Genomic DNA, 25,910 nt, shown 5'->3' with positions numbered 1-25,910 from the left:
AAATTACTTGGAACACTTTCAGTAGTGTGTGCTGATCACCATTAAGAGCTCTTCTGTCCTAGACAAGGATACTGTTTTGCAACAAGCTTTTCGATTAAATTCACTTAAGTTGTATTTACAGTACTTGTATGTATGTTATTTTTACCTTGGTCACCGTAAACAATGGCCTACAAAGATCACAAAATTCCTCAAGCCAGAGATTCTTACAGACTTTAATATAAACTGTTATTAAAGTTTCTAAAAGAATGAACTCCTTTCTGAATACACTCAAATCTATTACTCTGCTTTGGTAGGTTCTCTGCAAGTGCCCAAGTGTTACATATACTCTTCCACCGTAATTGCTAGCTTTGTGTAGTAACAAAGTAAAAAAGAAGTGGAGTGACAGGTTGAAACACAGTGGGATCCAAGCTTATAATACATTTTCTTTCTAATTTTACACAATATGTCAGGCAGGATGCTTAGAGTTTAAAACTGCAACTGTTTTTTCCCCCAACATTTCCAGTCCGTTGTAAAGTGACCAAATTCCAAAGCATGCTAGAGCCATTATGCTGGCTTAAGGGGAGAGTAGAATAAAGTTAAAAAAAAAAAAAAAGGGGGGTGTATATATAGACAGATAGAGATACACACACCCACATCAGCAAAGCATCATATATGTATACCATCTACTCATCAGACAAATGTTAATCACCTGACGTTGGCAGAAAAAGGAAAGCAAAGGAAAAACAATGGTACTTAACAGAAGTCCTGGAGATTAGGTATGAGCTCTGCCAGTGAGGCATGTGTTTGTTCATACAAACTTCTGAGGAATAGTTTTCTCAGGTTAAGAAAACTGCACTCAAGAATATCCTCCTTTGATATTTTGCAGAGTAATGTATTCTGCCAGACAAGGGATTTCTACTTATCTTGCTGTACATCAAAGTGTGTTTTCCCATTGAAATATGGGAATTTGACAACTGTACAACAGCAGCAGGGATCTGGGTTCACAGAGTAAGCAGTGTATCATTATGCTTCTTTATTTGGATGGACAACTGTGAGAAATAGCTTATGATGTATAAAATATCTCAGTGTCTTTTTGTACTTGAAGACATTGTTATCTCTATTTGAAGTTGGCTAGTGAAGGTCAGTCAGGCTAACCGCTTGCAAAAGAATATATTGTCTGTGTTGGTAGATACTCTTTTCAAAGTTCATTGCATCAAGAAAGCTATTTTTGTAAATACCACCCATCATGGCAAATTACATATTGTTAGTGGGAGGGGGAAAAGGGAATGGTGTGTGAATTCTTTTCATTTAAAAAAATCAATTCTTGTTGCAAAGAGCATTGTGTAGCAGCATTGAAAAGTCTAAGAAGTTAATTTGTTTCAAGATTTGGTGTTGATCAGGAATGTCAAATTGTACTGATGAAGTGATAAATTTTGTGATAACTGTAATACTGAAACTTTCACTCACTGATAACCATGGCAGTGATATATTGTGGTATTTTCATGACATTTCCTTTGCTTTACTTTGAAGTCTAGTTGGTTAAGTCAGGAAGTCTTTCTGTGTTAGCAACACAGAAGTTATACGGTTGTTTCTTCCTTTTTTTTTTTTTTTTTTTTGTTAAATAAGAATGGAAAGCTGGCTGTTTAGAATAGTGCTAATAGTGGCAAGCAGTCACATATTACTCCAGTCTATCACACTTTGAAATGAAGCCCATTTAAAAATGAGATTTTACATTAAATTACATTTTGAAAGGAATCAGTCGGTTCTTTGTGCTCCACTTATTAAAAATAAATAAATGTTTGTCTTTCAGTGGTGTATTAGGTTTAGGTTTTATTATATAGTGTCTACTCAAATCTACGGAAACTAATGGTCCGGTCCCAGAAATATTTACAAACGAGAGCAATCGCAGTTAATCATGCCTAATCTTGTGAAGAAAATTATTGATGTATGTTGGACTTCCAGAATTAGTTTCTCAAGAGGATCCTGTTGATTTCAAAAGAACTACTGAGCTGTCTGTGTAAGATTTCTAGGATACAGCTCATAGGAAAGGCATTCAAACAGATGTGCAGGCGGGACTTAGCACTGACCCAAAGAAAGGCAAAGATCTTGTAACTCTCCTTTTTTACATAAAGTAGTTTTCAGACTGATTTTTTTTTTATAATACACTCATTTCTAGGAGTGTTCTGAATAGCAGAGTCATTGGCTTCCTGCATTAAAACTAAAACTGATTGCAGTGATGTAGGAATGTGCTGCATACTTAATATTTTTGTTTAAAACACTAGTCATAATGTATCTAACCTAGGTGAATGTTTGGATATGCTGGTACATCTTTTGCTCAGTTTTTCTAGTCACAGTTACTTACTGATGTGGAAGGGAAGGCTTCTTAAGAACTCACAACTCATTTTAATGTAAGTAAAGATTCCTGATTAATTTAAATCTAATCCTGTTGAACTTACTGGCAACATTTATCCTTGTTCCACCAGATTGCAGTTACTTGCTGTAAAATCACAGTTCAAAGCAAAATGCTTTGGTTTCATTGCAGCTACCAATGTAATTATGAAGATGATTCAAAAAAGTCTACCTCTAAGCTGTTGTTTTAAAAGGTTATCTAAAAATATCTGCATAAACCAGCTAAGAGGCCTCACCAGATGGTAATCAGTAATTATTGTGGAAACATCTGATTGGAAAAACCCACCACTCATCTTGTATAAAAAAACAATTAGGTAGAAAAATATAAGCACTAATATTTCCTTCACTGTTTTGTGTATCAGGGGAAAGTAGGCCCTCAGTCAGCGAGTACAGCGAAGTCTGTTCTCTGCTCTGGCAAATCCCATTGTGAAGAGGCTGTGAGTAATCAGAAGTGACAGCATAAGCACTTTCTGTTCAAAGTGATTTTACAGAAAGCATTATTTTCTGAGAAAAGTACACATATGGCTCCCATAATGCTGAAAGAGCACTGATGTATCCATTTATTAGCACTAGTGTTCAGAGAGGAAGTTTTGTAAATGGTGTTCAGATTTAAGACCTTTTTCTCTGCATTTCCCATTCCATAAAACATCCTTAAAGTTGTAGGAGCTGGGCAAGGGCGGAGCGGGTACTTCTGCCAAGGGAATGTTAGGACCGTTCGTGACAATGAAGACTGTCAGGAGCTGTACATGCTGGTCAGTGGTCTCTCAACAAGTCAAACAGCAGCAGAAATGCTCATCCTTGGTGGAAGAACAAATGTTCTAACAACAGCTGTAATTTCAAATTCGAAGGTGATGTAGATACTTCAGATCTCTCTGCTGCTTCTCATGCTGCCCCTCTTCTTGCCCTAAGCTATCATTCCTATAATAACGCTCACCTCCTTGACACACGCTCGTGTCCTGTCCTGTCCACCTACTCTGAGCCAGCCAGTAATGACTGGACTGGAATGAAAATCCAAGAAAGCTGGCTTTTACAAAACACAAATGTAAAGGATGAATTTGCACCCTGTAGTAGCTACTTATGTAACTCAAAGGTTTTATTTTTGTTGTGCTTGTTTTCCTTTTGTTCTTATTGCTTACCCTGGCTCTACAGTTTGAGGCTACAACCCTAATTCCTAGCATGGGGAATGTGCAGATTTGGCTGGTACCTTCCCATTTCAGTCAGTACACATACGTAATCAAGTTCTAGTATTCCAATTTTTGTAAATGGCTTACCAGTGTCTCACATGTACAAAATGACTCAAAGGAGCTGCTCAGAACTTCTCTTTCCAAAGCCTGGATCACCTCAGCTTTTCTTTTCAGGGAAATGAAAGGTTCCAGTGCTCGCAGTTGTAGAACTCAGTGGTTCGAAACAAAAAGCCAAGAGTGACACAATTGCAATTAAAAAAAATCCTCATGACATTTATGTCAAATTCGATAGTTACATATTTGGGGTTGGCATTGTAGATTTATGTATCTACCAAAAACATGAATAGTTTGAAAACTGTTGGCTTGCGAGGTTAGGTCTAAATTTGCAAACAAGGTATCTATATTTTTCTGACTTCTTATAACCTGCTGCCCCCCTGAGATGTTCCACAACAAAGCAGCCTGAAATAAGAGCCTGTTTTTTCCATAGTAATTTGTTTTTGGAAGAGGTAGTTAAAGGAATAGGAGGGTAGCTAAGGAGATTCAGGTCTCTCTGTCTTTCATGGACAGTAAGCCAAACAATTCCAATTCCAAAATTTCATTACAGGCCTTAATCAGAAATTAAATACTTCAAATACTTGTACTGCTTCCAGTAACCTCTTTCTCTTCTCATAAAATTCCCCCCAAGGAGAGTGAAGCTTAACTACTGAGGGGTTCGAGTACAGCACCAGTTATCTACTAAAGTGGAGACAATATCGTTTGTATTCAAGCATGAATTCCGATGACATTTAACAGAGTTAATTTTATCTTTATTTGGTATTATGAATTTTGCCTCGTTCTGCTCGCTCTGTTGCTTTCTTTAAAATGCCTCTCAAATTTCACTGGCACTGGACCATCACTGGTGATTGCCGCCACATGCCTGTCTAGCATAAAAACATCTTTATTACTTCAGAAAGTGTATATTTAACAGCTTGGAGATATTTGCATCTGGCTTGGAATTATGGCAAGTAATGCTCATATTGAGAGAGCTGTTGATTTGGTTTTAATGAGCGTAAGCTACAGCTTGCAGTCAAGGAACTACTTGAGCTTAACAACATAGCAAATGAATTGTTGTACGGATTAAATCTGTTCTGTCTGGGTAGTTTGGTGTGTGCTAGTGTGAGAAAATTTTTAACCATGGAAAATAAAAGGGGGGCTTCCATAGTGGTGTTGGTGTCTTCTGTTAGCATCAGCTTCAATTTTAAAACAGCAGCATGTAGGTACGCATTCCAGCCACAAAAGTTAAGCAATACATGTTGAAACATTTATCGATGAGGTGTGAGGAGCGAATATACCATTAAAGTCTGTATGCAAAGAAAGGAGATCCTCCCATCTCTAATGTACAAATCATTGCAATTTTCATTCCTCTTTTATAGTGGCCTCTGTTGTGTCTGAAATAAAATAGTTTGATGATTAAATATATGTCAAAAGAATTTACTCAGTGGACGCGTTGCTAACATTTGTATCATTTCTCCCCTACAGGTATTTCTGTAACAAAGAAGACTCATACATGTAAGTAACACCTTTTCATTTGGCCTTTTCATACAAATGGAATTCATATTAGGCTGTGCTGGGGTGCTGAGACTATTAGGTGTCGGTCTAGTCTGAGAAGGCTCAGTTTTAAAAATTCTGGTGGGTTTTCTGGTTTGGAGTGGTTCCGGTCCTCACCTGAAATGTTGTCTAAATGAATATACAATGCGTGCGTGTGTGTGTGTTTATGTGTGCGTGCGTTCACATGTGTTAAGTCAGAGGGCAGAAAAGGAAAGGCAGAATTCCGTATTCTAGTATGTATACCTTGCAGCTAGCTGATAAGTAACATATCCAGAAAATACAGGTGAGGAGAATGATTATATTTTGATATGTCTGTCATATACGCAGTATGATTCAAATAACAAAAAAACATTTAACTGAAAGTCTTCTGTCCCTTCCTATGCATTAATCTGTAAGGTAAATCATTCTGTGCTTGTGCTTAAGGAGCTCTTGATGAAAATGAGGAGATTATTGTTTTGCTCTCAACTATATAAACAAACAGTCCTCATAACTGCCAACCTTGGAAATGGACGTGGATGCGTGCATATACTTATGTATACATTTATTCCGAATCTTCTTCAAAGACATCATTGTTGGGGATCAACTCTCATCTACTCTGCAGTGAGTTAAAAGCACAATTCCAAGAAAATGTTATGATTTGTAGCTGAAGGAGATATGTTGAGATTCTTCAGATACTGTGGAGGTTTGGAAACCTGGTGGTGCAGGAATTGTACTTGCCCAGGATCTGAAACAGGAGTAGGCTAAAACTGAGGCTATCAGTCTCATGAAAGCCTTCTAGCAGAACAGATGGTAGGCTGCATAAAATTTACAAAGAACTATACATTTTAACAGGATTATGCATTTGAAGTATGTTCACTGCAGCTTCTAGGGTTAAAGGGGTGTCGTAAAGTGTCTTACATTAATTTCATTCTTATTTCATTCCTGGTTTTAAAATAATCCATGTAATGAAAAATCTCACTTGAGATTATGAATTCTCACCAGACTGAGTTACAAAATACAGTTGCTTGATTTAAGAATTTCAAATGAGAAGCTGATTTGTATGAGTTTTGAAGCAAATGTTAAATGTCACAAACTTTCAGAACATGATGATCCTCTGCTGCTTAGGTGGGCTTGCTGCTTAATGCATTCTTAGGGTCAGATCCTCTTTGGCTGAATATATGGTTTCCACTGAACTCAGTGGGAGCTACAGGTAGGCATCTGAGGGTGGAATTTGACCCTTACATTTTTGGTGAATACTTGAGCTCATGCTGACTGACAGTACAGGAGACTGAAGTCCTCTATATATCCGCAGGCCAGGCATTGTACAGACAGCTTCCTTGCACAGCCTTGCCCATGAGCTCAACCCTGGCCTGGAGCGACCACCCTCTCTAGAGGTGGTAAGTAATTCAGCGTTTACGCTAGCTCAGTCTTGGGCCTCTCTTGTATAGAGGCTAATGGCTGTACGTGGTGGTTTGTAACGCTCCACCTGGAAATCAGCTGACATCACCCTACAATATATTTTGTATACAGCAATGCCATGTACTGACCTGCTAGAAGAGTGACATCTTCAGTTCCAGTATTCCATACTTTTTGTAGCGAATGTTAAATGGTAACCACAGGCCTAGAGAGTGTAGGAAATAGGCTCTTAAGCCATGCCAGACTGATAAATTGTTGTCGCCATGTATGTCTCAATGGATGCTATGTTTGAGGCCTGTGACGAAAAAAAGATCTATTCCTCAATTATGTTAGATGATTAACTCCTGTTTACCATATATGGCTTTTACTCTAGTTAAGATGCAAGTTAGGGTCCCAGTGTCTTCTATGTTGAGAGCTCTGTTTGTGCCATTCTAAGAGAACTATCAAAGAATAGTTCCCTGATTTGTTAATCAGTTGTCATGCTACTGCTGAAGCATGAACCAAAAAGTTCCCTGAATAATGGGAAGATGAGCTTGCCCACTAAGAAAGGATTAAAATAGAAGGAGCAATATGTTGTAAATGGCATGATGAAAATGCAGACTGTGTTTGTTAGCAAATATGCATGAGATGTCATTCAGTTTTGGTTGAAGTTCTGTTAGGATTCATTCCTGTTAGGACAAATCATCATGGAGCGGGAATTAATGTAAATTGCACATCTTTGGCATTTTGGCATCTTGCACAATAAGCTTTTTTTTTTTTCCTTATCGCCTAGAATTTTTTGAAACTCTTCTGTTACTGAATAGAAGAAGTAGACATCAAAATTTACAGTTTTGGAATGACTTGGAAAAAAATAATTTTATATAAACACCTAAACGCAAAAATTACAGCTCTAATCTGAGTTGTTAACAACTACAAATGACAAGGAGAGAGTTTTTGTGTATTGCGTTGATTTAGACTTTTCCTACCACTCTGTATCAGTATATATATAAAATATATCCAAATTAAGTTACATGGAGTAGGATTTCTGCAAAGGAATTTCAAAAAACATTCTCACAAACACTTTGTGAAGTGTATATACATTGTCTGCACTAGTGCTGAGATATATGGATGAGGTCCTCTTATTCCGAGTTTACAATATATGGCATATGAGGATGTTGGCTGACTGTAAACTAGCACTTCTAATGACCTTTTGACTTAATTAGTGGAGTATAATGCCAGAAAGTTTGATAAGTTAGCATTTGAAACATCAGATTAATCCTTTTCAGAGTTCATCCTAATAGCCGTTTTAACTGTGCAGGTTTTGAAATCGGTGGTGGTCTGTCTCTGCTACTTAGTTTTTTCTGGTTTTATTGTTGGAGATTCTGGGTATATTTTACCCCCTTCTTGGCATTAGTCTGTGACAAAAGTGTTCTGTCAGCTGAAATTGAACTACTGGGCTGATGACAGGTGCTTAGGTCATTTCCGAATCAAGCAGCAGTTCATTATTTGTACACATGCAATATAGTGCTGAAGAAATATAGGCCTTTCATAATGTAACTAGCTAAATAAAACCTGAGAGATTTTCATTTTTTCTGGTACAATCAGTTTTATCCAAGTATTCTGTTTCACTAGCTGCTTCTCCACATCCTCTCTTTATCAGAGTTTGAGCATTACGAAAACCTGACATTTTAAAACACGGACTGTAATACTCTTCCAAGCAGTACTAAAGGAATACATTTTGTCCCGTCCCTCACAAACGCAGTTTTTCCCTCGGTAGATTAAACAGGCTTTTGAAGTAAAAATTCATGCCTTCAGTCTATCTGTAGACCTATTCTCTCTTGGCCTCACATGGCAACTTGTTAGGTTAACCATCACTTTATATAACCTTTAGTCTAGCTAGGTCAGACAGTAGAGGCCAAGTCCTATCTCATCTTCCATACAAAGTGGGACTTTTGGTGTTTTGGTTCTTTTTTGACTCAAGAAAGATGTGAGTGACACTTAGATTCTTTTCTAATCATTTAAATTGCACTAATATTTGCAATACAACCCTCTTCCTTTTGTGTTTTATGCTCCGAATAGAAAAGTACTCAAAGCGAATGATAACTTTGGTGCATAGCTTCAGCCTTTTTGCAAATTCAGAGAGGTGTCATTGTATCAGTCATAATAAAGACCTGAAATTCTGGGAAACAGAAGGCTGCAAAGGACCTGGCATTTAGCACCTCCGGACTTGGGTTTATGCTTAGTCCTGAAGTGTGTAGTATTTCATTTCTGGCATCTTAGATCTAAATCTTGCCATACTTCATGCAATGGCTTTGATGGCCCCTACCAGACCACTTGTGACTCAGAATTATCACACAAATAAATCACCTTATTTTTCCCCAGATTATTTTTATATCCTGGGCACTGACTTTCTTAAGTGAATTTGACTTGACTGCCTAGCAAAGTAAGGGGTGGTTTCCTGCAGATGCACCCGGAAGGCTAGTATTGTAATGAATGTGCAATGTAATGGAACCTTCTTTCCCTCGCTATTTGAATTGCAATGAACCACAGTCAGAAGCTTCAAAGGAGTTTGATTGCTTAGCTGGAGTTCATATCTGCATAGAGGTCCAGCTACATTCAGTTAGTTGCTTACCTGACATTTTTAAGATAGAAAAAAAACCTGCACAGATCTTGCAAGCCTTCCTTTCACACAATTTTCTGTCCACATCTCCAGAAAGCCATGCAAGAGCTCCTAGCATCCATTGGTGTGGTGTTCTGCAGCAGGAAAGAATCAGGAGCCCTAGGTCCTAGTGACACATACATGTCGGTGCAGAGGCAGGGACCTGCAGGCGAGCTCTTACCTGGACTAGATTAACCCAGGTGCTACTTCAAACTAGGGACTGCTCATTGGGTTTTAACTTTTCAGTGTCCGTGCACCTACAGATCACCGTCAACATACAGTGTGGGTGATGGCCATTTGTGAGCCAAGTCCAAAACTGTTTGACAACTGCCTGCTTCATGCACTTAGACTTAAATTATCGCCGTTTGGAGAGAGAGAAAGCATGTTTCTTTGGGCAGTCTTACAGACAGAGAGCCAAGTACCTCAGTTCCTATACCTGGACCAGCTCACTTTTCAGGGAAATTTAAGATTAAGACCTGCCAGCCCAGTCTGTTCTCTCATGTCTTTATGATAAGGATTTCCCTTATTGGTCATGGAACTTTTTAGTTGTGCTGCTTTGCCACTATTCTTTCCTAAACCTCCGACTCAAGAGAGTCAGACATTAAAGGCTGCTGCAAAATGGTGTTCAAAATGTGCATCTCATTCTCTGTTCACAGCAATCTGATCAGTTAAGCTGTTGGGAAGTTCAGCTTCATCTCAAACATATATGTATATAATATTTTGCATTGCTTCCTGTGGTAGAATAAGGCCAGAGCAACTATACCTTCTCAGTACCTGAACAGGTTTGGCATGGACTGTCACATTTCAGCATGTTACCACTTGTTACCTGCTTCCTGAACTACCACAAGTTTTGACACTTGCTTCTTTATTCTGTGTCACTGCCTGGTAGCATGCAATACTGGAAGAAACGGTGGCTGGTGATTGTGCATTGTAGATTGTGTTGTGATAGGTACAACAGTGAGAAAGCTACAATCAGTAGTTTGTGGCCTAATTTTCTCCATCCTTTATTATCTGTGTTTGCTTCTAATGCAAGTAGATGTACTTGGGGTATCACATTTAGCAGTGTGTATTTTATATTTTCATAACCCAAGAGATATCCAGATTCAACAGAAAACAGTCACACCAAAACCCTCTATAGATTAAGACCCCTTTGTAACTCTAAGGTATTTGCCCTTTGTTTCAGACTTGGGATTTCTCTGCTGTTCGTGATTTACTGAAGTAGTTATTCTAGAGTAATTTTTCTTAAACAGTTATATCAGTAGGCATCTCTGTATGAATTCCTTAATTTTGGATTAAATATCCCTTACTTACACTGAACTTATCCTGTCAGTTAATTTTTGGCAGATAAGAAATGTTTCCAAAGCTAGGCGCTGATTTTAGTGTTACGACCTCCTGCTGGAAAATCAAGTGGGGGCTGTGAGCTTTTAATTTTTATCACTAAATAAAAGCATTTGCATGAAGAGCTGGCAGCTTTGTTGGCAAAGGGTGGAACTAAACCCATCCCTATTGCTATCTCAGATCCCACACCAAGCACCTATCCCAACCCCTTCCATCACTCCCACATCAAGCTCTGGAATTATTCTTACACTCATCTTGTAGTAGGTGTTGGTCTAGAGAAGTATCTTGACTCTGTGTGCTTCAGTGAGACTTACCTTCAGGCTAAGTGGTCAGTTCGTGTTTCAAGTTCACCCTGCAGTTGGAAGGTTTGATTATACAATAGGGAGATCAGCTTGACTGTATACTGCCTACCATATGAAACAAGACCTGAGAAGTTGGAGTGAAAAAGTTCAGGTATCTCAATAGATACCCATATCCAAAGCCCGTAAGCCTTTGACTGAAGCTTGGAGTGCTGTACTTTCATTGCTACTGCAGCACAACTAACCAAAAAAGGGAGTGTCTTGTTCCGTAGGCGTAGGCACACTCTTAATACTATCCTGAGCAGATCCATTCCTAAATCATGTCCTTCGTATCTTTGGCTCTAAGCAGTTGCTAAGAAAAGGACATAGCTTTTTAGAAGCTAAGAAGCCGATTTGGGGCAGGAGACAGCTCTTCAGCTTCTCAGATGTCCAAGTATCTTAGAACTGTTGTTCACCAAAGTTCTACATGCATATGAAGCTTTGCAGCTTAATTGAACCCAAGATCTGGATTTCTCTTTTTCCCTGACTTTACTTTCCACGTTATATTTATAGGCACTGATTTCTCAAAGTTTGTTAGTTATTTTGCTTAATTGCATTAAAAAGAAAATAACTCTGATTTTTTTTTCTGATATGATTTATAATTACTTAGTATGTCTACTGTGCATTGTACTGTCTATTTCACCTCATGTGAAGGTGCCAGCTAAAGTAAGGAAATGATACTTTTCCCTCAAAAATAGGAGCCTGCAGAAAACTGATGGTTAACAGGATCTGCTGTTAGTACCAAGGCCTAAAGAGAACAGGTGAAAACTAAACCCTGTCCCCTGAGGCCAATAAAATAGCTGTTTGGTCCCCTGTGCGTAACCTCCTAATAACTTTACTGGGCAGCCTTAAGATCCCTTGGGGGCTTCTCTGCAAGAGCACTCCCTCTCTTTGTTCAGATTGCTTATTAAAAATGATTTTATAATGAAGTTGCCTCAAATAGCAGCTACTTTCCTACTTGTCCTTGAAGCGCTGTTTGCCCTGCTGAAGAATCTGAAGACAACTATCTAGGGCTTTTCTCTCGTTCAAAACTTTTACTGAACTACTGCTACACTTGATTTTTATTTTTTTTTCATGCTGTGAGCCAAAGAAAACCTCTCCATCAGCAGCTAGATATTGTACCTTTAATTCCACTTTGAAGCCACCCCTGTAAAAAGTTTTTTTTTGGGTGCCAGCATCATCAATCGGTCAGTTTTATTCCCTGCCACACAAAACACTATGTCAGTGACTTATTTGTTGCCTGAGGGAGAATGAATGTTGCCTTCTTGTGGTGGCTAAGTTATTGAGTACAAGGGCAAAGATGAAGGCACTGTCTAATAGTCAGGAGAGGAGGGAATATTTTTAAAATCAGAAAATGTTTCTGGCTGGCTTGGGAGAAAGAGTACACAGAGTGACAGTGCTGCATGTGACTGTGTGACTTTCATGATATGGATATACATGTAAATCTGTGGATGCTCTGGTTCTTCATGGTAGGTCTATAGCAGCAAAACATTTCCTCTGTGAAAGTTCTGGTATTTGTGAGAGAGACTGGCCCTTGGCCCATGTGAAGCAGCTGTGGGTGAAGTGTTGGGAGAACTTCTTATTAATTCAGGTTTTATGCCCTCACAGAATAACTGATCAGAGGTGAGACAAATCTGGTGCCTCTAATCTTCTATTAGCTACCCAAAAGTTTGGTTTCTGCCTGGGCCTCTACCCTTTGGCACAGTTGGAAGGAACATTTCATTTTCTCTAAGGCTGTTGGAACAGGCAATTAAATGCACTGCCCTCAAAGTCCCATGGGGAACTCTATTTGCTGCACTTGAAGCTAATGTCAGGTCTCTTCTCTGGTTCTGTTCCAAGTATATGGAGCAGCTTCTATCTACGTGGGGTTTTTGGCTGCAACCATTAATTATGGACTTACCTTACTGTGCGTCTTCTGGTAAATACCTTAAGATAGGTTTTTCTTTGCCTTTATAGCAAAGAAGCATGCAAACTGCAGCAAGGTAAAAAACTGTAAACAGATGAAAATTAATTTTGGCAAATTAAGACTGAGTAGCATTTGCAAAATATTAATCATCCAGTATTAAAATGTGTGAGTGTGTTGGATTATAGTTCAGATACCTCTAAATTACAGTTACCTAGCAAACTCAATTAGGCATGGCAGAAGAAAGGAAGCTGTCTTAAATTTTGCAGGTCTTTATCTGGGGGTAAGTCCTGACCCTTTCCATGTCTGTAATACATATCAACAGAGGTTACAAATCAGTAAATTCCAATTCTGCTCACACTTCATTTCTTTTTCTGATCTGTCCTGTGCAAGCATACAAGATGGGAAGAGACATTCTCTTTCCTGTTTAAAAAATGATCTGGAAGCCCATGTTTTAAGGAATGATGAAGTGCTAGGAGAGCATTGCGAGGTTCCTGACATTAGACACCTAAATTCTGTCAGTGTGGTTGATGGATGTTAAGAGATTGTGAATGTGACTCAAATTTAAACTGTTTGTGGACATAGTAAATACATTGGTAGCATCTGCTGTGTTCTCTTATACCTAGGTCTTCCCTTATAATTCCCTAGAAAGTTGCTCCTAGGCCATTTGTACCCTCTTCTATCTATTAATTCCTGAGGTCGTTTGGCTGATGTTAGAGATAATGAATTAAGTCATGAACACCCTTTGTGCCTTGTGCAACTCACTCTAACAGAGAAAGCATAGGACTGATCTGAATCCTATTGCAGCTGCTTTAAGGATTTCTGTTGGCTGAAATATGCTTTGATCGCCCTTAAAACATATTCTCATTTGTGTTGCTGTTGTTTTTCAAGTCTCCTGTCTTTAGAACTCTCACAGCTGTTATATGAAATTAATGTCTCCGGCCTGATAACAACAGCCATCCACAGTTTTGGTATGGTCATTGGTTACAGAAGAGAACTGTGTTATGGGCTGCAATCTAAGGTTCAAAATACGTGATACACTCACACTCTAAGACTTTAATCCAACTCTGAAAGCAGTAGAAGTTAGTCTTGGCAAAGTCACAAGGTTAGGTAATTTGGGGTTTTTTGCAGTTTTTGAGTGGCTTGGGCACCAGGAAACTGACAGGTGAGGCATCTCCAAATCTGCTTTTGCATTCTGGATATTGTTCAATGCGAACAGTGTGAAAACAAATAGGAAGTGTCACTGCTCATGACTTTCTTTAATATGTGGGTTGCATATTTTGGCTCTGAACAGTCTGACTCTAGGCAGCTCTAACTACAGATACAGAGGAATATCAATACACTGAAAGCCTTTTGACTACATTCTTTGCAACAGTTTCCTAAGAGGTAATTGTACTTACTAAATGAGACTTGTGCAAGACTGTCAGTTTGATTTGAACAGTTCCTTAAAGTCACTTCAGTCTTTATAGGAAGGTAAGTCTTTGTCTCTGTGAGTGGATTGCTATCAAATACAGCAAAATGTTGGGATTAAATTAGGATTAAAATCAGGATTAAAACATGATCTTTAGGCCTGGTTGTCCATTTGTTCAAAGATCAAATGTCGAAGTGTTTTCCTGAAGTAGATGGATTATTCCCATGGATGTATCACTGCTGCCTTTTTTCACACGTTGAGAAGAATCTGTCCTTAAAGCGTTCAGCTCACATTCGTTTCACTTTGTGACATTGTTTCTTATAACAAAATATTGCATTTTTGTGTTAGCGAGGCTGAATTCTAATGATTCTAAAGCAAGCTCAGTCATACGGACTTCTCCAAAGTTGGTACCTGAACCAAAAAAAGCACATTTTATCATCTGAATTTTGAAACCAGGGCCTGATTCCATCATTCCTAATAGACGCGTTTATTTGACAGTGCATTGCTAGCCTTGCGCAGTTGGCATCCTGAAACAACTGTTGAACCTGAAAAGGGCTTTTTAGTGTATGTTGATGGCTAACCTTATTAATACCGTAAAAATATTGGAAGTTTTTGCAGCATTTCTCTGAGAACATCAACCTGGAATTATATAAATGTTGACCCCAGCCAGGAACACAGTTTCCTGCAGCTAACATGTAAGGCAGCTCCTTATGGCAGATCAGGTAGTCACTCTAACTCATACTAAATAGCTTGTTCTTAATCTTATGACCAAATAATGATGATATTTGTAAAGCTCCTATTTTAAAAACAGTTTTGCTGCAGAGTTTTTCTCCCTCTAAGTCTCCAAACATGATGAAGTATAGTAATTAATGCTCACCTAAAAAGGACCAAAAGCCTCAAAGGGCAGTGTGTGTCAGTCTGAAGAACTATAATTCACAGTTGAAAAGTAGGTACAGGAACAGATCAACCGAAAATTAAATGGAATCCTGGTGGAATGTGGGATATAGGCTTTTTAAAATTCAACTTTCTTTTTCTTTCTTCATAATGGTTGAAGAGTTTTGAGGTGTATTGACAAAATGCTACGTCTTTGTATATATTGGTTAATTGGGGGGGGGGGGGGCGGAGAGCAGGCAGGGAAAGCAGTGCAGACAGCTTTTCAGAAATCTTGCCAGATATGAGTTATAGTTGAGTTAGAGTACAGGTGATTCTTGGGTTTTATATGGATGAAAAGGTAGTGACAGTTACTTCAGTTTGAGTAATGCCCTCTGCATTTGTGTTTGGGAAGATGGTCATCCGCTTACCTAAACTATGCTCACATACAAATTGCTTATGCAAAATTCTTCATTAAACTGAAAGACTCAGAAAACATGGTACCTGGTGTTATTTTAGTATAGGAGAGTAGTTGAATTTAATAGTTGTGTTTCACGTTAAAACAGGAGAAGAAATACAGCGCTTTCATGATATGACAGAACAACACAATTTTTCTGTAATGCCGTAATGATTTCCTTTCAATCAACTGCATGTGCACCCTAAAAGCATGGTTAAAATTGCATGATTTGGCATATGCGGATGTGCTACCAGCACACACTGAAATAAGCATGACAATATTGAAATACTTTTTTTCTAAATGTTTTATACACAGAGCAAGAAAGTGAGTCAGTATTAGTAAGTACCAAAATTACATCCTCCAGTCTGAATAGCTTTGAATTACAGTGTGACTATCCTTTGCTATTTTATCTCTTGCTTTTATAAGATACTATAGGAGTAGAACCTGGATTCGGTCTTTAACCCCAATGCAGTTACCTTGCCTTAAATTACTGTATTTTCTGGTTTTGGATTCACTGTTCACTTTATCAAAGAAATAGATCTCACCTAAACAGAAGTTATGGTTTTAAGGGATTGCAACTGGGACTTGAGGAAGCTTCCTGTCTTAACCTTACTGTCATTAATGGTAAAATCCTTGACTTGAAATAGAACTGAACCTTCAATGAGTTATTGCAAAAAATGTAAGCAATAAATTAAACAGGAAGCCTTGACAAAGAGGATGATGACTTCGCTGCGAGAACTGTTATGAGACCTTTTTGCTATCAGGCTTAGCTTCCCCTGTATGTAAGATGGGTTCTTGTTCAAGGTTAACATAAACTATGGGTTGCAAGTTGTAGCAATGTGACTTGCTGAACAACAGACTAGGCACACCCTCAAAGCAATTTCCTCTCTCTTTTTTTTTCCCGTGATGTTTACCACCAACTTCAAAAGGCAGTTCACAACAGTGGTGGTGTTCTCGCAGTTTTCTGGAAATTCAGATTGGGCTTTATTTAATCTCTATGCAACAGAGGTAGGGAAACCTCTGGTTTCAGAAAGCCAGTATACGACCAAAGCCATTTAGTGATTTCCTTTTAGATATAGTTACCAGTTGATAACCATCCTTCCCACCAATGTTTGTCTGAAGAACTGTTTCCTTATCTTTGTTACTGTTACCTAACTGATCCGTAGGTGTGATACATGCTGGCTGCAAAGACAACGTTTACAGATAAGGCAAGTTTCCTGTTTAAATTCTTAACATTTTCACTCTGACCCATTTTTCCTTTTTCCTCCCTATATTGCTGGCTTACTCCAGAGTTACGGTCCTTGAAGTAAAAATGGAAGTAAAGGGGTCATCCAAAAAGATGATTTTACATGCTGTTTGAGGACATAAGGGTACTGAAGGCTGGCTGAAAATAATTTTCCTGTTAAACAGAGCTTTTGATATTTCAAAAAAATATTTTACTGAAATAGTCTCAGGCTTCTTCTACAGTTTTCAGGAGGAAGGTAAGAAAACCCCTTGTTAACTTAGAACATGGTTGAGTAGTCCTTCACATGGGATGGTAGTGACATGACTTTGAGTTGGCCTAGAAACAAGGCAGTTCAGTTACTTCAACCTTAAATTCCCATGTCCTGTTAACAGGACTTCACCACCTCACTGTCAGCTGTTTTGAGGGTAGATTTTAGTATGAAATCCCATCCTTGATGAAGTGGTAATATATATTCCTCTGGGATATTTAAACTCTGACAGACAATGTTGTCACCAAAAAATCCCCATCCATTTCTAACAGGGAACCTTAGAAAAGAGATGCAGAGAACCTTGACTTGAGAACAGATAGTTTGCAAGCTTACTCTTTGTGAAACTAATACCTGGCAATCCAAGTTTGCCAAGAAAATTCCCCTTACTGCATGTTAATTTGCTGCTTTTTACGGACCTTGGATGGGAGGTTGTTTTATGGTCACTCCAGGTAGGAACCTGTCACTTGTTTTGCAAATAGACTGCTTTCCTCACTCTGGGGTTAAATCTGCAGTTAGACTATGGGTCCAGCTTAGTAAATGGTATTGTATTCTGGTAAGTGCAAAACTGAGAAGGCTTACATGTAGCTGCTTATTTTCTTGACTCAAGGTATTGAGTTCCTGGTCTTGAAATCACAAAGCTGAGTGTATGAATGTGATTGGCATTTTACTATATGTTCTAGTTAAGCAACAAAAGACTATTTACATATCTATTTCTAATGTATTGTGGGTGGGTGTAGGTTGTCCAGGAAATCTTGTGTATTCTGTTGTGTCAGATTTGGCTTGCATATACAAAATGACTTAATGGCACTGGCGTAGTAAGCCTCCATGTTGTGCCGCTCCAAATCAAAACTTGATTGTGCTCTTTTTGACAACCAGAGGTCTATCCAGCAGTTATGAATTGAATGAGTAACTGTTAGTTTGACATGGACCTCCTCCCACTGGTGGGATTTGGGCAATTGTTGAGAGACTTTATATCCACTACAAAAGTTTGTAGTAACTGTATCATTCCATTCTCCTTCTTCCCTTTCCTGTCCCTTTGCTAATTCCTGCACAACATCTTTCTCCTAGGCACTTGTCATTAAAAAATGGCTCTATTTCTAAATAGATAAGTTACCAAGGTGCAAATACAGTTTGCCCAAAGCAAAAAAAAACCCAAACAAAACACAACACCTAATTCAGTAAGCCAGTTCTGAGTGACATACCCAAAAATAACCATTTCCTTTATGAGGTTAGTTCATTGCTGGATAATAAATCCAAAAAAAGTTTTTAATCGACTATTTAAATAGTTTTAGCTCAAGTTAGTCTTTTCTGCTTTGGGCTGCTATTGTTTTCTAGTTTTCGATCACTGAACACAGTTAAATTAAACCCCTTTGATGGTTTTTATGTGCTTGCTACACTTTTGCTTCCAGATCGTTTTGAGGTTATATTTCTATTATGATTATTGTTATTCTTGGAGCTTTAGAGAAACAGAAGGAAAAGGACAGGAGAAGCAAAAAAGAAGAGGAAAGGATGTAGTGAGTATTTACCAAAAAGTTGCGTGCCTGTTCAATATATTTGCACCTATTAGGTAAGAAGAGAAACAGAAGCTTCAGCTTGACTACTTTCAGAGTAGGTGGTCAAATTATGTATACAGGAAAGGCAACAGGAACTAAGTGATGGCAAATTTTATATTTGATCCATTAAAGCTCTTAAACTTCTGTTTCCTTCCAATGAGGTCATAACTCATCACACCACTACCTACATGCATCAAGCTGAGCATACCTAGGTTACAAGATTAGAGCAAAAGTACTTAGCCTCTTTCAAAAAAGCACTTCTAGGATACTTCCTGTAGGAATCTGCATGTAGCAGCAACTACTAATTTAAATCTGATGCTGTCCATACTCCAAACATAACATATTCATAGAAATGTCCTTTTTCCTTTAAAAGAAAAGGCTTCACTTAGAAAGTGAAGCTTTCACTTCTTTAATTGTTGCACTCCTGATTTTCCTCATGAGACCTTTTTCCATCAGAGAAAAAAGATGATCAAAGACCGGTACAGTGACATAAAGGAAAGAGGAAGGTTGTGTACCTTTTGGAACCAGTAGAAAAACTGCCCTTGGTTTTAGAGCCAGAAGATCCTGTTTATTACAAAGTGGTATAGCTTCTCTTTTTATGCCCACGATGCTACACCATACTGTATTTGGTTTGCTCTATTTATACAGGTATTAACTTCAGTAAAGAAAGAAGCTAGCATCATATTGGACTATTTGCCAATAGGGTAATACAGTTCTCCCAAACTGCCCCATCTGCGTGTGTTTGCTCTCTCTACTTTGCATTACCATATGCAGCACTTGTGTCCCTTGGTGCTTTTGAATAAATTTCACAAAACACCTTTACTCCAAATTTTGAAAGAGGTAAAAATAATTCTATTAGCTGTTGTATTTGACCCTTCATTGGTTATTTAATATAAATGTGAATCCTAAGATTCTTGATTTTTAGTTTGTTTTGCAGATGATTTTTTTTTTGTGCTTAGTGTTGAGAAAAATACTTCCATTTAATTTCTAACCATGTGTTTTCATGGAAAGAAACCATCTATAACACATTGTATTTCTATGAAAACACAAGCTTATTAAATGCCAAACAGTTTATGTTTTCATGGCAGTCATCTTGAAATTGGCATGTTCACTGTGTCAGTGTTTTATGATGTAAGCTTAAAACTGTCAAATTGTCAATGTTCAGACATTAAAAGGTCTGAAGTCTCACACGTGGAGGAGAAATTAGGCTCTTGTCAATTAGTAGGTGGTGGTAATTTAGGCGTGTTTGTTTGAGGCTTGTATTAAGATAATAGAAACTCCTTAGTCTAACTATCCTTAAATATTTAAACTGATAAAGAGGTGGCATCAGTGTCTAAGTCAGAGTCATCTGTGCTTAGTAAGGGCTGACTATAAATATCAGGGTTGCTGGTAGAGTTTGTAGTGTCTTTGCACATTTAACTTTATCACTCAGCTCATGCATTGCAGAAATTGCTTTAAAAAGCAAGGAAGCTGGAAGAAATGGCTCCACATGACTGTACATACCCAATACTACTGGAGCTGACTGATCTTAAGGACTACAGCAAGGGTTTTGGCATTGCCTAACCATTTGGGAATTGTAACTGCAGGCTCATGGGTCACATGGTAACAGGCTGAAAAATTACTTTCAAAGCAGACTGGCGCCTAGAAGGGAGAGCAGAGCCTACAGAGTAAGCTTATAGCAAAAAAAAAGTCCTGTGTCAGTGAGGTAGGTATGTTGAATGAGCTGTAGTTTTATCAGTAAGTGATCTTTGTTATGTGGAAACTGTACTCACAACAACATAGTCTGTCATTGCTCTACTGACAGGTGTGCTGGGCATCAGGCTGTTCAAGAGAAGGTTAAGACAGTATGTGATGCATATGGAACAGAGACAATGTAAAGGTCATCGTAAAGAGAATGTTATCTTCCCTGACTAAGATAGGAAATACTTGTACAAGAAAAGCCCTTTTAGCCTTCCTGCCTCCATCGTTCTTACACTTTAAAAAAAACACAACGCTGTCATCCCACTGATCTTGACATTCCAGTATCTATGGGTTAAAAGGCAGTAAAATCAATTTTCCTTCTGTCATGCTGTGCTGTATTTTATAGTATAAACTGCTGTTGATCATACAGTTTAATTGAATATGACTCTACTTAGAAATGGCTCATTCTTCACATGCAAAAATTTTCAGGAGTAATTTCCAGGTATCAGTGCAGTTGCATATATTACTCTATTACATTATGCAAATAATTAGGAAAAAAAATGCTATTTAGTTTATTTATTATCTCTACAGGGAAAATGTATGCATATTTTACATGCACATTTCAACTATATTTCCTCTTGTGATTGTAGAAAAGCCTTTAATAAATTTCTCTACAATGAATTTGAAGTTTCACAGTGGAATTAACTAAATGGATTGGTTTGTTTTGAACCCTAATGGATGGGATTTAAGTCCATTTTTCACATCACACAGGTAATGTCTTTCAATATCTTCTTGACTCTATTCTGTGGTTGTCTCTTCTGTGCAGCAAAACTGAAGACAATTTCTTGTTGGAAAAAGTTGTAGGACTTGACTCAAAGCAGTATGGATGCTTTAAGTTCCTTACACAGAGTTTGCCTAACACCTGCTCATCTTTCAAACTCTCTGAGGGTTATTTGTCCACACTTGTGCCTATGTGGTGTCTCACAGGGACCTGTGAGAAAACCCTGTTTCCTAGTCAGCCCTCCGTGGCTGCTGGGATATCTGTGTAAGACCATGGTCCTTCCCTTTGCAGATCAAATGGCAGAACTTGATTTTTTTGTGAGCATCGGTTACACTTAATTTTCTCAATTCTGTCCTTATGCATATCTCCTAGCAGCTCAAACTATAATTAATGACAGACATCCACCTGGTGACAAGTTTAACGATTTGTGAAATCCTAGTCCTCGGGGCATATGCTGGTTATTTATTGTTATGCACAAATGCAAAGCAGATAGTAAATTTATCACTTTCAGATTCAGGTGACTGAAATGGGTGTTAGATTATCTGAAAGAGGTAGTGAATGTTTATAGACATTTGCATAACAGCCATTTTTCATTTCGTCTTACTGCTAGACAAAGTGGTTATGTGAGACTGACTATAATTGCCAATTTTTTTTTCGGAATGTTGACCTATGTGTGTAGTTGTCATAGGTGGTGTACCACATATAAGAATACAGATGTCTTGGTATGAAGCTGTCATTTAATTTTAAAGGAAGGGTGAAAACCATTTAAGTGGTGCTGAGCTGTGATGTTGTAAACTTTGTACTGCTTATACTCTGTATTTGTACTGTGATTTTTTGCCACATAGTAGCAGAATAATTTTCCAATTTTTCCCCAGAATAGGTTCTCTCTCTGTGTTATCTCTTACATTAATGGTGTAACAGAAAGAAGTTATAAATTCTTAGCCTTACCCACAAGCCAGAGGAAGATTTATTGGAGATGTATCAATATCTGTTTTTATTAACGTTGATACACTCTGTGCAAACTTCTCGGTACATGCTTGTAATTTATTCATAGCTGAACTTGGGATAGACCGAACGAAAAGACTCCAGTCTGGAACGCTAAAGGCATGTCCACTTTGCCAAGTTATGCAGATGAAAGTGAGCAGTTCTATACAGTGGAGCACTTGACACAGAGGATCTGACATCCACACTCTACCTGTTTCAGGGTTGGTCTGTTTGTTGACTTTAGAGTTGATTTAGTCTGGTCTTATGGAGCCTATTGCAGCTGGAATGAATTACATATTGTTTGGGAGTGCATCTTTCATTGTAGTTTCATCAGAAAGGAATCCTGTTCATGCACTCTGAGGCCACTCTGTCATGCAAACCAAAACATAGTGAAGCGATGGGAAGAGTTGCTTCAGAAGCACACTCCTGATCTGCACTAAAATGCTGTTGGAGACTAACACTAAAAAGTTGCACGTGCAATTTCTGAATGGGGCTAGAAATTTCCTAGCAAAGTAGCGTTTGCAGTACAGACTCTCCTAAACTGCCTGTGGCAAGTCTCCTTGCCTTCCTCTAGCCTTTATGTTCTCCCTGAAGTGGTCCCCATGACTCTGCCCATTTCCGACACATCGTGGGGATAGCTAAACTCCTCCGCTTCTCCAGAAGCAACCCATATGCACAGATACATTGTAAAGTGAATAGGTTTGTGAAAGGACATGGTTTTCTATAAATATGAAGTGTTCCTTCGTTACACTATATAATAACTGCTGAAGGGTAATCATATTAATCTTTTAGCATTGTCCGTGTTCAAAACTAACTGGTGGTTGGAGAATGCCCTTTAATTGTTCTTCAGTTCATAAAGGAAATTCAGATTGATCTTCCATTTTTCCTTTCTATTTCTGTTGTATGGCATATCCAGTATGCTGGATATGTTCAATATGTAAGGAAGTGCTGGAAATCAATATCAGTAATATTACCATCTACAGAGAAAACATTTAGTGGGGTAGAGGAGAGAGGAGATGTCGTGTCCCCTGCACGTCGTGAAAACGGTCACTGAAATGCAGCTTTTAATGTTCTTCAGTATTATTTTGTTACAGAAAAAAAGCTACGTTGCTCCTTATGGCATACGTTGCTTCCATTGCCCATAGCAGTGGAGATCCATGAAGAAAAGAGGAAAACAACAAGGTGTTCTATAAAGAGAAGTTTTCCACACGGAACCCAATTCTTTTGCAGGTGCACAGGTGTGACCTTTTTCTTGTCATTACCTGTGCACATATAGTTTCTGATTCAGAACTTCTTTTGCCAATTTAATGTACTGTGGTAAAGCTTTCACGGCCTTCGCTTACTCACTCAAGATCAGCCCTAGTAAATACTAACTCGGTGCTATTTGTTACAGTGCTGACAATGTGCTACGTAACTTGTAAAAAGAAAGACTGTGGTAATTGCCTACTACAAGATAACATTTTATTTAATATTTGAATATATGGACTGTCATTTGCTGCCAGGCTCTGCATAAGTGTATCAGTAGTTCCTCGCAGTCGTCGTCTTTGGTACTTTGAGCAGCTCAGCGATCTCTAGTGCCTTCATCCGTTTCCGTTTTCACGGTGAACTAAAAAATCATGTTCCTACCCTTCTTTTTTTGTAATGTTACATAGAAATGGGGTCCCAGAATCTCCTCAGATTCTAGAAGGACACATTTTCCTCTGAGTCAGTGTTGTTATTCTGTGTTGGTGCCACTTCATTCTCTACTGTCAGTCAACTTTGTTTCTTCACCCCAAAAGTATCTAATAGTATTAGGCGTTGGTTGTTTAGGTCATCGTAACTTCGGCGTTTCTTTTGAAGGTTTCATCTAAACATTGCTGTCCTTTCAGTCATTTAATAGTTCTCTTTGTTGGCACTGGTGTTTCCTTTTCCTCCAAGTCTTCATTCTCAATGGAAAGGGGAAGCCCAAGCAGAGAATGCATCATTTTTTTTCCTCAGAATTTCAGTATATTATATTTATCTAGCTTTCATCTTGTTTTTCCATGCTCTTTTGCAAACATGTTGTTATTAATGTGAATGAGAGGGAGTCACGGACAATGACCCTATCGTGGCTCATGTGTAAGTGTGGTAGTCTGTGGTTTTGTTTCTTTATATTTGCATTTTTAATGTTGTATTTCTTTTTTGTTTGAGAATTTGTCTGACAATTTTGTTTTTCAGTCCTTCACTTACACAAGCCAGTACCAACAGACCTTTAATTGACATTGCTAGCATAGAGATACAGCCACAAGAACTGCTCTGTAATATCCTTTTAAACAATATTTTTCAGCCACCTATAATGAAAGGTGTCTGTTCTGTATTGCTGCCCACTCATCATTCCTTGGACACCTGCTGCCTCAGTCAGTTACTTCTTAAATCTGAGTTAACCTTCTAATGTGATCCTGCTCTCCTTTCTTCCTTGCTCAAACCTATTATTCCATAACCCAAGCTGTCAAACATGAGTCCAGCGCCTGTGAGCACACGGTGTAGGATTTTAACATCTATCGCTTATGCTTGCTGTTCCTTGGAGCAGTGGATTTTCACCATGTCTTTAGGAACAGAGGAGCAAAGTACCTAACTAACCTGAACTATTCATTCATTATGTGCTCATGGGTTTGCTTTGTGTTTTCCCTCCCTGGCTTAGGACTGCACATTGTTCTCTAATTCATTCTGTAGTCAACAACAGAACAATTAGCCACAAACTCTCAAGCTCTGGCAGATGATTAATCAAAAAAAAAAAAAATTAACTTTGGCTGATAATGCTACTATATGAATTATGAGCTGGCTGTAAGCCAGTGAATACTCCTATTGTCCCCTGTACCGACAGACCATCCTTTCTTGACTCAAGTGCACCAGAAATAGTAGATTTTTTTTTCATCTAACAGAATTTTAACTATTATGTTATTAAGGGTTTTAACTCTTTAGTGCAGTGGTTCTGAATGTCTTTTAGCCAGTGTCCTGGTTTCAGCCAGGATAGAGCTGGTTTTCCTCACAGAAGCTAGTGTGAGACTGTGTTTTGGATTTGGGATGAGAAACTGTTGATAATGTGCTGATGTTTTGGGTTGTTGCTGAGCAGTCAAGGACAGTCCAGCTTCTCGTGCTGGCCTGCCAGTGAGAAGGCTGCGGGTGCACGGGGAGCTGGGAGGGGACACAGCCAGGACAGCTGACCCAGGCTGGCCAAGGAGATATTCCATACCATACGATGTCATGCCCAGTACATAAACTGGAGTTGGCCGGGGGGCAGAAATCGCTGCTCGGGGACAAACTATCGATCACGGGGTGGTGAGCAATTGCTGTATTGGGCATCACTTGTTGTGGTACATTCCTTTGTCGGTATCATTATTGTTGTTATCGTTGTTTCCTTCTCTCTTTCTGTCCTATTAAACTGTTTTTATCTCAACCCACGAGGTTTTTTCCTAATTCTCTCCCCCGTCCCACTGCGGGAGGGGGAGTGAGTGAGCGGCTGCATGGTGCTTAGTTGCCAGCTGGGGCTAAACCACGACGGCCAGCTACCATTTAATCTTCAGGGAAAAAAAATCCAGAATTCCTTTGCATTTCAGTGTAATTTGGCAGTTGACGCGGGGAGGTGGTAAATAAAGTTTAAAGCATTTAGGTAAACAGCTGCATTGCAAAATCTTGCTGTTATAAAGATTTTAATTAAAAATGCTGGCCTTTGCACAGGCCACTGACAATGATTGTGAATCAGTTCCCAACTGTGCTTTGGTGTTGACACATACCCAAGTTTCTGTGAAGTGTGTATTTATGTTACTTTTACTATTAGTACTCTTTTTTTGTAATGTTTTCATAGGCCACTGTCCTATGCCTTAGCATGGTCCCTAGCCAGCAGGGTGAGTAACACTTGAGCAATGGGGTTTTTTTGGTTGTAGAGTATTAG

General features: G+C 38.6%; 1 protein-coding gene across 1 annotated transcript in view; it reads left to right on the top strand.

The window, feature by feature from the left end:
• Window positions 1-25,910, top strand: part of RORA (RAR related orphan receptor A) — a gene marked incomplete at its 5' end in the record, with an annotated part of 371,080 nt that overhangs the window by 255,096 nt on the left and 90,074 nt on the right. Inside the window, one exon of the mRNA XM_082005461.1 lies at window positions 5,091-5,120. Within this exon, the coding sequence (XP_081861587.1) occupies window positions 5,091-5,120 (30 nt within the window). The remainder of the gene's footprint in view (window positions 1-5,090; window positions 5,121-25,910) is intronic.

This window comes from Phaethon aethereus (assembly GCF_964289735.1).
Source record: "Phaethon aethereus genome assembly, chromosome: 12".
Taxonomy (NCBI): Eukaryota; Metazoa; Chordata; class Aves; order Phaethontiformes; family Phaethontidae; genus Phaethon; species Phaethon aethereus.
The sequence above is the reverse complement of the archived record's forward strand: the minus strand, read 5'-3'. Positions and strand labels throughout refer to the sequence as shown.